Below are 13,096 nucleotides of genomic sequence, written 5' to 3' on the forward strand. Positions count from 1 at the left end.
GGCCCCGCCCCAGACCGGAGGGCCCGGAGGCGGCGCCTCCTGTTCACGCGCTCACTCATTGGCTGTTTAGTAAGCAGGTTTAATGCAGAGCAGCTTGACACCAGCACACTCCGTAAACACACAGGGTCACATGCACCGTTTCACGGGAAACAAACCCGCTCTCGCGCACGGGGACGCTCACAAACACTCTCTCGCTCGCATTCACACTTCCACACTCTCGCCCTCCCCCTCGCTCTCGTGCACACTCGCGCCCTCACACTTGCGCTCTCCCCGTCACTCCCGCACGCATCACACCCTCGCAAAACACCCTCTCGCGCGCTCTCGTCCTCCCCCTCTCTCCGGCACGTTCACGCTCTCCCAAACGCTCCCGCACACACACACTGCGCCCGCCCCACAAACACCCAGGAGGCCATGAGCATTTAATTCTTTAAGCTGTTGAGATCTCAAATATGTGATTAGAATGTTCTTAACGGAACATTCTAATGCTGATGTCACAATCACTCCTGGTCACTGAAAGCAAAGGAGCTCTAGAACACTGACTGAGAATTCTGAAGGAACATTCCAAACTCCTACTCTTCAAACGGACAATGATGAGCGAAGGAAGAGGGCCCATAAGGCACTGAGCCTGTGTACGCAGACTCCAGGGGGATTCAGAGGGCGTCGGTAAGAGGTGAGGAAGAGGGGGGTGATCGGAGAGCCGGCCAGGGTGAAGGACACCCCCCCCACCCCCCCACCCCCCCAAACCTGGAAAACGGGCACAAAATGGGATGCACAGGGAGACAACGGCCATGCAGGCAGCCTTACCTTCGTCCATAAGATTTCCACTGAAGGCTTTCTTCTTCTCTGGAAACACAGGGCCCTCTGCAATGGAGAGAGAAACACGCGGGTGTCACAGCAGCCCACAGAGAGGAACAGACAGCACGTATGCACCTACGGCACGGTCAATGAGCTAAGGCCAGTTCTCACAGGTAGGACCAGCACGCCTATACATACACTCCCAGCTCCAGCCTCAAATCTTCATCTTTACAAAAGGAGAAAGATGTCACTTAAAAATCACGGGTGGACAACCCTTTTCCAACTGCATGCCAGAGGACGTCACTTTCATTCAGCACAACCAGGAAGGAAACCACAAACTGCCACCGTTTAACTGACACGAGCTTATTTCGCCCCCTTGTGGTGCAACGAGGCACTGTCGCTCACTGCAGAGGGAGCTGCTAAAACCCAGTGAGCAAGCTGATCAAGTGCCAATGGCGTACAGCACTTCTACGGTCAACAAATTACTGTGGGGGGGAGGAGGGGGGGGGTCAAGCAGCACGTTCCGCTCCAAATGAGAAAGACACACGTGATTGCGGTTGTTGCAGGCTGCAAAAAAACTGCTCACACACCCTGGCATGCGACAGGTCCCTGATCACTCACAGAGTATGAGCACACACACCAATACACACACACACATACACACTCAGAAACACGAACACACACGCAATCCAAAATGCAGCTGGCTCCTGGCCTGACTTCACTGCAAACTCCTGGCACATAACCCCGGCCAGCAACTAGCCTACGTTTACGGCCAAGCGGCAGGACACATCCGCGCCAGAAGCACTGTAACATGCCAGAACAACAAATCTCCCTGAAACATTACTGAACAGTAAAGAGAGATAGAGTACATGAGAGAGTATGAGAGTACAAGCACCCATTACAAAACAACCTTCAAGTGCTTTCTATCCCAATAGACCCACATAAGAACTTCCAAGTCTTCCTAAGACAGGAAACTCACACACGCACACACACATACACACACACACACACACACACACACACACAGAACCTACAGATACTGCAGTGTCCCTGCCTACAGTACAGTCAGAAGGGAGTTTGACAGTCCCCCAAACCCCAATAAACCCAAGGCATTTTGGGTACTCCGCCCCCTTTAAACACACAAAAGGCGGGGGGTTACCACGAGGACAGAGAGCTCGGGCCGAGAAGACCCAAAGACACACGCCTCACACCCCTGGGAGGAAGGACAGGGTGGAGGGAGAAAAGGATGGGGAAAGAGAGAGGGAGAGATGGGAGGAGGGGGAGAGAGGGAGAGGGGGAGAGGAGAGGGGCGGGCGCAGCGCGTTACCTTTACTCTTGGCGGCGGTTCGAGCCGCGATGCAGGTGAAGGCCTGCAGCAGCCGCTTCCAGGAGCACGCGGGCGGCAGCCGAGCCCTCGCCGTCATGAGGGGAGGCCGCGCTCATCCTCGCGCTTCTCCATGGAAACCAACCGCGCCCCCCCCCCGCCGGCTCCCCCCCACCCGGGGCCCACGGAGCCGGCCTCTGCCCCCCCCCCCCACGGAGAGAGGGCCCCCCCCAGGTGGGACAGAGCAGTGACACGCTAGCCCCGGTCTGTAGCAGCCAAAACCCTCGCGCGCAGGAAAAAGGTGAGCGGACGGCCCCCCCGGTTCCACAGCCCCCTCCCTCCTCGCGGCGGTATTCACTTAGTCACCGGCCCGTTCGCGGATCCAGAATCTCTCTTTAAAAAGTACAGACCGAGGAACAAAAAAAACAAAACTAACGGTGAGCGCGAAGGGGCGAAAGGAAGGGGGGGGGGGGCGCGAGGGAGGAGCGCAGAACAGCTACCAAAACACAGTCCGCTGTAATCCAGGAATGTTCCACTCAGTCTCCAGTTCCCACAGCCTGGCAGGAGGCGGGGGAGGAGGTCCAGAGAAGGGGAGGGGAGGGGAGGGGAGGCAAAGATCGCCGGAGCCCCCGCCTGGCCTCTCCCGCCTCGCGGAGAGCGCGGCCGACGTCCCTCCCGCTGAACAGCCCCACAGGTCCCGCGAGCGGAGCCCGGTCACGGTCACGGTCACGGTCACGGTCCGGTCCGGTCACGGTCCGGTCCGGCGACCGCACGGTTCAGGTCAGTGATAGGCTGGCTGTGGGGGGGTGCCAGGTGTAGCGTACGGTCCCGTTCCCCTTCCCAACCGCTCCTCTTGCTCTCTCTCTCTCATTAGTGCTGCTCTCCTCGTCTGAGCTGTTGAGCAGAGTGGAGCTGGAGAGCGAGCAAGCGAGCAAGCACCTCTCCCCCTCTCTCTCTCTCTTGCTCTCTCACTCTCGCCCCCTCCCTCTCTCTCTCTCTCTCTTTCCCCAGCGGGGCCCGGCCCGGCCCAGCTCAAGTTACTCGGCCGAAGGCTCCGCCCCCGGCAGGCCCGACTCCACCCTCCTCCCTTCTTTCCCCCCCCCCCCCCTCTTCCCGGTGTCCAGACAAAGGAGGGGCAGGAGAGTCGTCCGGGCCTGCCCGGGGCCTCCAAAAAAAAAAAACAACACATGCCCCACGCCTATCTCCCTCCCCACAACACAACACAACGCGAGGGGTGTGCTTTTCCCCCCGATAAAACCAGGAAACGCTCATTCCTCACAGCCCTGAATACCCCAGCCAGAGGCGTGGGGCGTCGTGACAGCACCCGCAGCTCAGCACTCTGACAGCTGACTGCGGGAGAGAATGTTCTGCAGTAAGAAAAGGGAAATACTAGAGGCCCGAGGGTCTGGAAAAACACGTATTTCCTGATTGACCGGGGGGAGGGTGGGGAGGGTGGGGGGGGGAGTCTTGTCGCTCGACCGGGAAGGTCGGCACGCGGCGGCAGCCGAGAGGTGGCGGGAGCCATTAATCCGCGGCATTAGGCCCGCATTATACCACACCGCGCGCGGTCATAATCATCGCCATCATCAAACCCGCCCTCCGGGCAGCCATTATCAGAGCGTATATCCTTCAGTGACCTCACAAAGAGAGAGAGAGAGAGAGAGGGGCTGAAGACTTATGGCTTTTGAATTGGCCTGCAGTAGCGCTCGCACGCTCCGCTCGGAATCCTCCTACAATGCCCAATAAAAAGCGCTGTAAAGGCCATTGGAAGCGCGGCTGTCAACAGCGTGAGCCCTGGGAGCGAACAGAAGGCTCCAAGCACCACCTGTGATTACTAAAAACACAACCCCTCCCTGCGTGTTCTCTCAAATAACCCTCTCACCCCCACCGCAGACACGCACGCAAACACAACACATACACACACTCATACAGACACACACTCACACACACACTCATACAGACACACATGCACGTACACACACTCACACAAACACAACACACACACACACGCATACAAACACACACACACTCACATAGACAGACACACACACTCTCACAAACAGACACGCAAACACACACTTACACTATTAGAGACAGACACAGATAGACACCGTTCAAGGTCTACACCCAGCTAGGGCTGTCTGCTAAACAATATCAATCATTATCAAATGTTTTTTTAAGCATAATAATAATAATCCTCGCTTCCATGTGGCTTTCTTTAGCCTTTTTTTCTTCCTAAAAATAAAGCAACAGCACTCCTATCTATTGTGTGCTGATATGACACCCACGCAACAGCAAGGCCTCGCAGCTTCCGTGCCAATGACAAAATTCACACCATCACACAGGAGCTGTGCGACCTCGCTGCTGATTGGCTGTCATATCAACACCCAACACATATCATTGGTGACGCACTTATTCCAGGTGCATTAGCGGTCACTGATCCCTGGTCGGTGGAAAATCTCCACTTCCTGTTCACCCCTGGGCATATCAAAATAGTAATAAGACAGTCATTACATCACATCACTTATCGCGTAGGTGCCCTACCAAAGGTGATTAGCGAATACTACTCAGCAGCAGCCAGAAAGGATCCACCAATCATTGCCAGCGTTGTCCCATTGATAGTCACCAAGGAAATCTACGATTGGTGGACATCCTGTGTGTTTCGTCTATTGAAAAATTTACATCACAACTGTCTTATTCCAATATTATTATCCCTGTTCCCACCTCAGAAACAAGAGCCAATAATCAAGGACCAACTACTCAGTGGCTGGCTGGAATCTGGAGAGAAGGAACCAGCAGGCGTGGCTCTGCCCAGAGGTGCCATCAATCCAGCATCACTAGGGTCTGTGGAAATGAGGAGCCAGGGGGCATACATGGTACTTCAGCAGCCAATTAGAACACAGCTGTTAGCCCACAGTGTTTGTGATGTCGCGTCACAGATAATTACCGCAAACAAATGGGCTGAAAGGCCTCAGCCTGACTAGCACAGGTTGGCCAAACCACCATTCAACAAAACGACCTCCACTGATCCAGTGAACTGAAGGGCACCATTTTACCTATTTTTTATTTTTATCTTTTTTTACTTCTACAGACATCAAATTTTATAATTTTGTCACCATCCTGTCGAGTGTGATGCTAGCAAATTAAACCGTATCGTCACACAAAAACGCATACCGGCACTGGTCAGGTGCGGGGGTGCAGAGGACAGGGAAAGGCTGGGCTTGTAACCCGAAGGTTGTAGGGTTCATTCCCATGAGGGGCACAGCTACTTTCTAGCAGAGGAAGGCACTTACGCCAAATGGCTTGGGCGAATGTGTCGGTAACACTGACTAACGCGCTTCACTTTCCCGTCAGACGTTAGCCCCAGCCGTCATCCGCCCCGAGCGTTGCGCAATAGCTGGTGAATCACAGCGCTGCGGGGCAGTGGCCACGCGACACCTGCGCACAGAAGCCTGCCATGCAAAACCGCCCGTTTGCATCCAGGAGCAGCCCAGAGGCGCCGCTCACGCCCGAAACCCGCGGCGGCCGAGACGCGCGGCCTGGCGACGCGCCAACAGGATGCAAAAACGGGTTCCCGGTGGAACCTGCCCCCACCCACTCCAAACAGGACGGACACACACACACGCGCACACGCGCACCCACACGCTAGCACGTGCGCCGGAGTACCGCTAACGCGAAGGTGAGGTCATCCCCGTCGTCCAATCGGAGACGGGCCTCGGGGGGGGGGCGCGCCGCGGCTAGGCTTCCTTTTTAAAGAAAGGGAAGAGTTTGGAGTCGGCGCTCAGCGGCTCTGTGGCTCTCCCTGAGGTAGCGAGCCCTCGTGTAACTAACTCCAAGGTGCTGCCGTTTCCGGTTATGAGCGTGGGGCTGTCATCTGCGCCGCTACGCGCTCCCCGGGCCCTCGTGGTCGTCCCAGCAGGCCGAGGGGTCTGCCGCGAGTTCCCCGAGCAACGGCCGACTCCAGGCCCGTTCTGCCGGCTACTCTTAGACCAGCGGGAACCAACCCTGTTCCTGGAGATCTGCCGTCCTCTAGGTCTTCACTCCACCCCTAACAAAGCACAAACCTCACTCACAGCTAGAGATCTCGTTCAGCTGCTAATCAGTAGAATCAGGGTTGAAATGATAACCTGCAGGATGGCAGATCTCCAGGTAACAGGGTTGGTTACCGCAGGGTTGGTTAGACAGAGCCATCATTAATATCTCAAGACTGAGAGGGAGGAAAAAAAAAGTCTAGCTGGGATATTGGCTCAACAACCTGACGAACGTGTTGTTTTCCACCTTTAATCCATATGAGGTCATCGGAAACAACCTCCAACACGCTGCTCTCCCCTCGGCCGACACACCTGGCTCGCTACTCAAAAGTTCGGGGAACCCCCTGCTCATTTTTGTTTTCGCCTTAGGAAACATTAAGCTGTTTGGGCATGAAAAAGTGAGGAGAGCCAACTGTGTAATCAAGTGCTTTAAACTGGCCAGCACTATTGCTTGGGAGGTGATTTGCTATAGGCCATATGACTGCGCCATGGGCCACCGTCACATGCTAGCGTGCTGGGAATTTCTATAGTGCTCTTAGCTGCTCGGTACTAACGTATGCGAGAGTGAACGACTGAACCGTGCAATATTACATAATGTCCTTAGCTGTAATGCCACAATGTGCCTGGGATTAGCCAAGCGATTAAGAGCAGAATAAATCAACTACCCGCCCCCCTGACAGCCCACTCCCAGAAGGCACTGTGACCCCCCCCCCCCTCCCCCCCCCCCCCACCCCCCCAAGCCCAACCCCTTTACAGGAGCTCTCATAAACACTGTAAGTAACCCAATGGAAGAAGTGCGCAGCTGACATTTTGGCTCTAGAGACGCTTTGCTGCAAATCTACTGCTGGACACAAAGGGCTAATAAACTAACAGGCAGGGGGCATGGCTGACAAGCAGGTGGGGTCCCGAAGGCCCGAGAGCCTGCTCTCCATTTGCACAACAACAGGGGTGTCAAAATCAACTCCTGGAGGACTGCTGAGTATGCTGGGGTCTACCCCCCTCCCCTTTCCAGTCAATTACCCTGACCTAATTAGTCCAATTAGCTCATTAACGGTGTTCATTTACATTTCCCAAAATGCAATGCAGGGTAACATTGTTTTGGAGTCTTCAGTCTCCTTATTGAATAGACAGGGCTGGGATGAGCCAAAGAATACCCTGCTGGATATTGGCCCTAGCAGGTGTTTTGTACCGATGTAGCTGATGTAGCCTATTCTGCCGTGCAGCGCTGTTCTGCAGCAGGTCAATTTCGGTACCTGTGACGTGTTAAGAACTGGATCAAACCGGTCCAGTAGCCTCAGCCTCCGATAGAAATAACCCAGCTGCCGGAACACTCAGGAGGACCACCTCACATGCATCAAGTAGGTCACAAGACAAGATACAACAGTTTCTAAAACATCAACTTTGACAAGTTTCACACCTTGAAGCCAACAACTGGAGACCTGCTTTAAAATCAAACTCTACTGGGGGCGGAGGGGGACTTACATTTACAGAATGGAATATGAAGAGCATCTCTTGTTTGGTTCCCTGTTCAAAATTGACCTTGTTTCTGTAAGGCGGTTTACAGAAGTGCGCTCCTTATCAGACCTCCAAAAGAAAACAGGCTTCGCTGTGCTGACAGGAGGTCAGCAAGTGTGAATAAAGAGATAATGCTCAGTTGCAAAACATCCGATTGGATCAGTATTATGTCAAACTTAAGTTCTCCATAATACAGTGTAATCAGGTTTTGTATTGTTGGAAAGCCGATGTCATGGGGAACAAGTTGGTGTCTTTGACAGTGGGGCGACATAGCTCAGGAGGTAAGAACGACTGTCTGGCAGTCGGAGGGTTGCCAGTTCAAACCCCGCCCTGGGCATGTCGAAGTGTCCTTGAGCAAGACACCTAACCTCTAACCCCTAACTGCTCTGGCGAATGAGAGGCATCAATTGTAAAGCGCTTTGGAGAAAAGCGCTATATAAATGCAGTCCATTTACCATTTTACCATTTACGGTGGGGTGCTGACTAAAGATCTTGATACCTATGGGTCAGCGCCCAGCCAGACACAAAGGTTAACCTGGCGTGATATGCTTACAGAGATAGTGAAAGCAGGATCATTGATACCGCTTTGTCCTGATCGCGTCTTTATACGATGACTTGGTGTTTCGCTTTGATCTCAGGGGAAGCATGCAATGATTTGGGGAGACTCGTTAACACTGTCTCTTGCACAGATGCATATAGTCATTTCACCACCCACATTTTGCACCATTGTATATCATCATAATTACTAGCCTAAATAAAATAAATGCAGGTTTTAAGGTCCCAACGTACACACAGAACTCTGCACGCCACAGTCACCCACCTATACACTTGTGTCATAGCAGGATACACAATTGTATTCATGCAGGCTACACGAGCCAAAGACATGTCAACGTCTACCAAATTAGATGGCCATCCGTATAGAGAAACACTACTGGCTAACTAACTGTTAGCACAAAGGAAAGGTTAAAACACTGTTTGAGAGTCAGATCAAGATAACGCTAAATGAATCCCGCTCCAGTAGCACCGACTCCACGCGTTCCTTCGCCACTCAGATACTTCCGCCGCTTGGTTTGCGGAGGGGTTTCTTAGAGTTGGTGATACTGACATGACAAGGTTTGGTTTCTTGCTGTTGGTGACTGTTAGATGTGCCATTTGGTGCATGAGGAGTTTCCTACAGTTCTTCTTATTTGGATTTAACAAGTCTTGGCCTTTACAAACACAGGGAGCGATGTACTTCAGTACTGCGATCTCTCCAGCTGTACGGTCTCTTTTCTGAAAGGCCACTGGCTGTTCTCTGTATTGTGCTGCTTGCATTAACGTCTTTCCTTTCTCCTCTGTATCAAACATGGTGAAAAGACTGAAAGGAGAGAGGGGTAATATGAGAGAGTAAATCTGACTGAAGAGACGAATGACTCTCGAATGTGCAGGACAGAATCGAGTGTTCCCTTCCGCAGGTAAAGAGCTTTCTACCTGCAGTGTTGTGTGTTGTGTTTAGAAGCCTGATGGCAATCCCCATAGAGCTGTGCAGGTCCACAGGGCACAAACAGGTGAGAAAGAGATGCAAGAGGTGCAAATAAGAAACACCTTAAGAGGTTAAGAGAGCCTACCCCAACCCCGCAAGCGCCGCCTAAACCACTTCCTTCCTGTCATGGGGATGCAGCGGTGAGGAAGGGGCGGGGGTGAGGCGGGGGCGGGGCGAGGCGAGGCAGCGCACGTGCCGTCACATCCGAGAAAGCGCCGAGGTCTTTGTCACGGGGCCGAAGAGACGGATCACGAGCCGCCGGGACGCCGCTCCGAAAACAAAGCGCGACCGTTTTCGGCCGCGGGTAGCGAAGGATCAAAACACGGGCGTGGCCAGAGCCGCCCCTCGTGGCTGAACTTGAACCGGGGGGGGGGGGGGGGATTTTCCATGGCGATGGTCACCTGCCGGTCGAGAACTATGCAGGCGAGAACAGTGGACAGTTTTTTTTTCCTGTGTTTGTACCCGAGCGCAAAAAAGTGCTGACGGAGCAGATGAAGGCCGTTCTCCTCCTGCTATAAAACTCCCGTCAGAGACGCTAACCCTGCGCTTACCGCCCCGTTTCCACACTCTAACCCTCCTTACCCTCCCGCCCCCGCGGCTGGACACTGACCGTGGGGCTGGAGACCGTCTTCCCCCTGGAATAAAAACCACAGGGAAACAGTCCAGGAATGCTTCGAAATGACCTGTGGGGAGGCGTGTCACAGGGTGCCATGGGGATGCCCACGTTGCCGTGGAGAAAGGAGGTTAAAGGTTGGGAGGTGAACAGGCACATGCAAGCACATACCCTGCTTTACGCAAGGGACAGATGGCCAGCTACCTCTAGGTTCAACACGATTATTATCCAAGAGGTCGCCTGCTACCAAAAGGACAAGCGAGAGAAAAGGAGAGAAAGAAGAAAAAGAAAAGGTAAGAGAGAGTGAGGAAGAGAGAAAGAGAGGGAGGAACAAAGTGAGACAGAGGAGGGAGAAAGGTGTGAGCTGTTAAGAGTTCAGAGAGCACTTTATACTTCAAACTGCATTCCAGTTTCAGTCTAAAAGCGGCAGGGTTCACTCACTGACTCATCAGCTCATGTCGTTTTGTGGAACAGCTGTCATTTGTCATTTTCCGGGTGTTACCGAGTTCGCCATGGTAACCGCATGCGGCTGTGAGCGGCACAGCCAGCAGGCCGATGCCACGGCCACACGCCCATGGGCCATCGCTCAAGGCTTCGGGCACCTTGGGCGGCACACCCCAGCTTTAAACGCGGGCCACGTTCGCACTGTTTCCAGGAAACACAAATACCACAGGCTGCGTTTAATGGGATTACAATGCTCAATTTACCTTTGGTGCATTCCCACAATCGATACCTGAAGTGCATAAAGTCATGAACGTGTACAATGTCTTGCATCCACATCAATACATGGATCAAGCTCACAACATAGTACCCTATCGAACTTAAGGTGCAGCTGGTAACTTAGCACATTATGCATTTATTACTCTAGTTAATTGAAGCTGCTTATAATGTGGCCTCAATGGGTATGTTATACAAATACATAGCTTCCCCGTTGGCTGTTTGCTTTCATAACAAACAAGCTGGTGGAGGACTACTGTTCATCTGAATGCAAGCAGTTCCTGGACAGCCCCTGGAAAAGTATCACTTACAGAGCCGGACTCACAGAAAGGACATGGGAGACCACAGGGAGACCGCTGGAAAACCGCTGGTCCAGCTCGGAGCCGCAAACACGAAAAGGACCCAATAGAAAAATCACACTTAGTTATATGAACTGGATTTTATTTTCGGCTAGTGGGCATTATGTCATATCCACAATAGCTGGGCGGGCTTTGGGTGTACAGACAGACTGCATTTAGAACAGGGCGATCCAGGGACTGAAACGAGAGCTTTCCCCACGCCAGGAAAATTAAATGCGCCAGCAGAATTTCAGTACTATGACACATTACGTCATTATCGCGCCAAAGCTTATTGCACTCTAGATGAAAGGCCAGGTCTGTCGCCGACATTACATTCTTGGGTTAAACGAGGACATTGTACTCCTTTCATATGCTCCTCCCCAATGTCGATACAAACGACAGAAAGATCCAAGCTCAGCTAGCCTAGTCCACCACCAACGTTGACGTGCTTGCCTCGAGTTCAACACTGTCGTCTTGGTGATGAGTACACACAGAAGCCTCTCTTTTAAGTTAAGCATTTTCCCTTTGACAAGTAGCTAAAGTTACGCATACGTACCCCAATATGCCTTTTGTTTAACGGGGTAGGCCAAAATTAAGGGAACATGCAAACGAGCTCAATTTCCATATGAATCGCCGCCTGCTCAAACACTAGAGACATCTGTCAACAAAAATCGACGTCGTGGGAGGACAACCTGGTCTTTTGTCCCCCTTTACTTCTGCTGCACGAAGAGTCAGCTATCAACACGGTGTAAATTAACAAACGGTTTACCAGCTATACAATATCGCTGCAGTGAACATAACGTTACTGTATTAACGTTAACAGTGATTCCTGACGATGAAGCACTGGTGTTTCTACCAGCTAGCTAACCACAATGTATCAAAAATGCCAACTCGTAGACAGTTAACCTGTCTAGCGCAACAAGCAAGCTAGCTTCCCATCTCCCCAGAGCACCACGCTGTGAAATCGGCCATCTAATTACACACCCAATCAAAAAGCTTATTCTATTCTAGCATAGTTGACCATTTGTTTATTATGTTGACACAGCATTAAACACGTTGCTGCACATATCAGAAACAGCCAGTGCTACACGAGTAACACGCATAGCTAGCTGCCTCGTTACAGGGAATAACGTTACTAGCAAGCTAGCTAGACTAGAACCAAGCCGTTTCACCCCAGAGTTTCCAGACACATAGCGCTAGGCCGCGGCGCTCCGGCACCGCCTCCCCTTGGGTCAGCTTTCACACGGACATTCGGCGCAGCCATGCACACACAAAAGCTGCACAAGTCAAACACTACACCCAGAAAACCACAACACAGTTTAACCCTTGGCATTACACACCCACAGCTAGCCAATAGTTTGGGAAGCGGACAGTATGTTCTCACGTCAAACTGAGGTGCCATATGTAACATTATCGAGCTTGCTAACGTTGGCCATCACCAACATCTTCACTCACGGATCATTTTGAAGGTTATCTTATTTTAAAAACCCGCTGCATAAAGATATAGTTTAAAATATGTCATAAAGCAATGCATCAACTTGAATTATTCGCCATTTAAAAAACTGCCCGCTAGTCACCTCTTCTCTGGATTAGTCTCTCAGCGAAATGAATTAGTCGGTTTAGCTAGGCTAGCTACACGACAGGCAGCTTCGGCTAGCTTGCTACTTGTTCTCCGTGGAAACACAAAGCAAACCTCAGTTGGTATCGAATGTATTCCTACGAGAAATCCCTGCTCGGATACAACCGGGGGTCGGCCGCTTACCTCAGAAGAAATGTCCTCCTTAATCTTTTTAATTTGCGTGAAATAATCCGCCAGGGATACCACCCGTATTTTTATCCTTTACTCGTATCGGTGTTTCTGTTTCCACATTGACGCGGCTGTCGGTCTCGGTCCTGCGCACTGACTGTTGTTGAAATACTTTTCCACGGGAACTGCTCTCGCAGCTGACGGGTACGCGCGATTTCGCAGACATGAACGCGCTGCCGATCGTTTTTTACCACGCGACTCTGGAAAGCATCTGCTTTGCTATTTTTAAAATAAGTTGCGATTTTTTGTCTTATCAGCCTATTCGTATATACAATGAATTATGAATATCTGCAGTTGCATATATCTAAGACTAAGTAAAGATTATTTACAATGCAATAGAAAATAAATAATTTTATTTTTAAATGCAAACATGTATATCAGGAAAATTGATTCATGTTATGTCTCCATAAGAATAATATCTAGTTGTCTATATG

At 51.8% G+C, this 13,096-nt stretch overlaps 1 protein-coding gene across 2 annotated transcripts in view; it reads right to left on the reverse strand.

The window, feature by feature from the left end:
- siah1 (siah E3 ubiquitin protein ligase 1) overlaps positions 1–12,777 on the reverse strand; it is a 20,116-nt gene extending 7,339 nt beyond the window's left edge. Inside the window, exons 1-2 of one of the 2 annotated variants that reach the window (XM_035417718.1) lie at positions 12,618–12,777; positions 805–861 (exon numbers count right to left, since the gene is read on the reverse strand). In XM_035417718.1, the coding sequence (XP_035273609.1) occupies positions 805–814 (10 nt within the window). In that variant the 5' untranslated portion in view covers positions 815–861; positions 12,618–12,777. Of the gene's footprint in view, positions 1–804; positions 862–2,122; positions 2,273–12,617 lie in introns of those variants that run through there. The other variant, XM_035417717.1, reaches the window with a different exon arrangement.
- Between the last annotated feature and the right edge of the window lie 319 nt (positions 12,778–13,096).

The sequence above is a fragment of the Anguilla anguilla genome, chromosome 5 (assembly GCF_013347855.1).
Source record: "Anguilla anguilla isolate fAngAng1 chromosome 5, fAngAng1.pri, whole genome shotgun sequence".
Classification (NCBI taxonomy): Eukaryota; Metazoa; Chordata; class Actinopteri; order Anguilliformes; family Anguillidae; genus Anguilla; species Anguilla anguilla.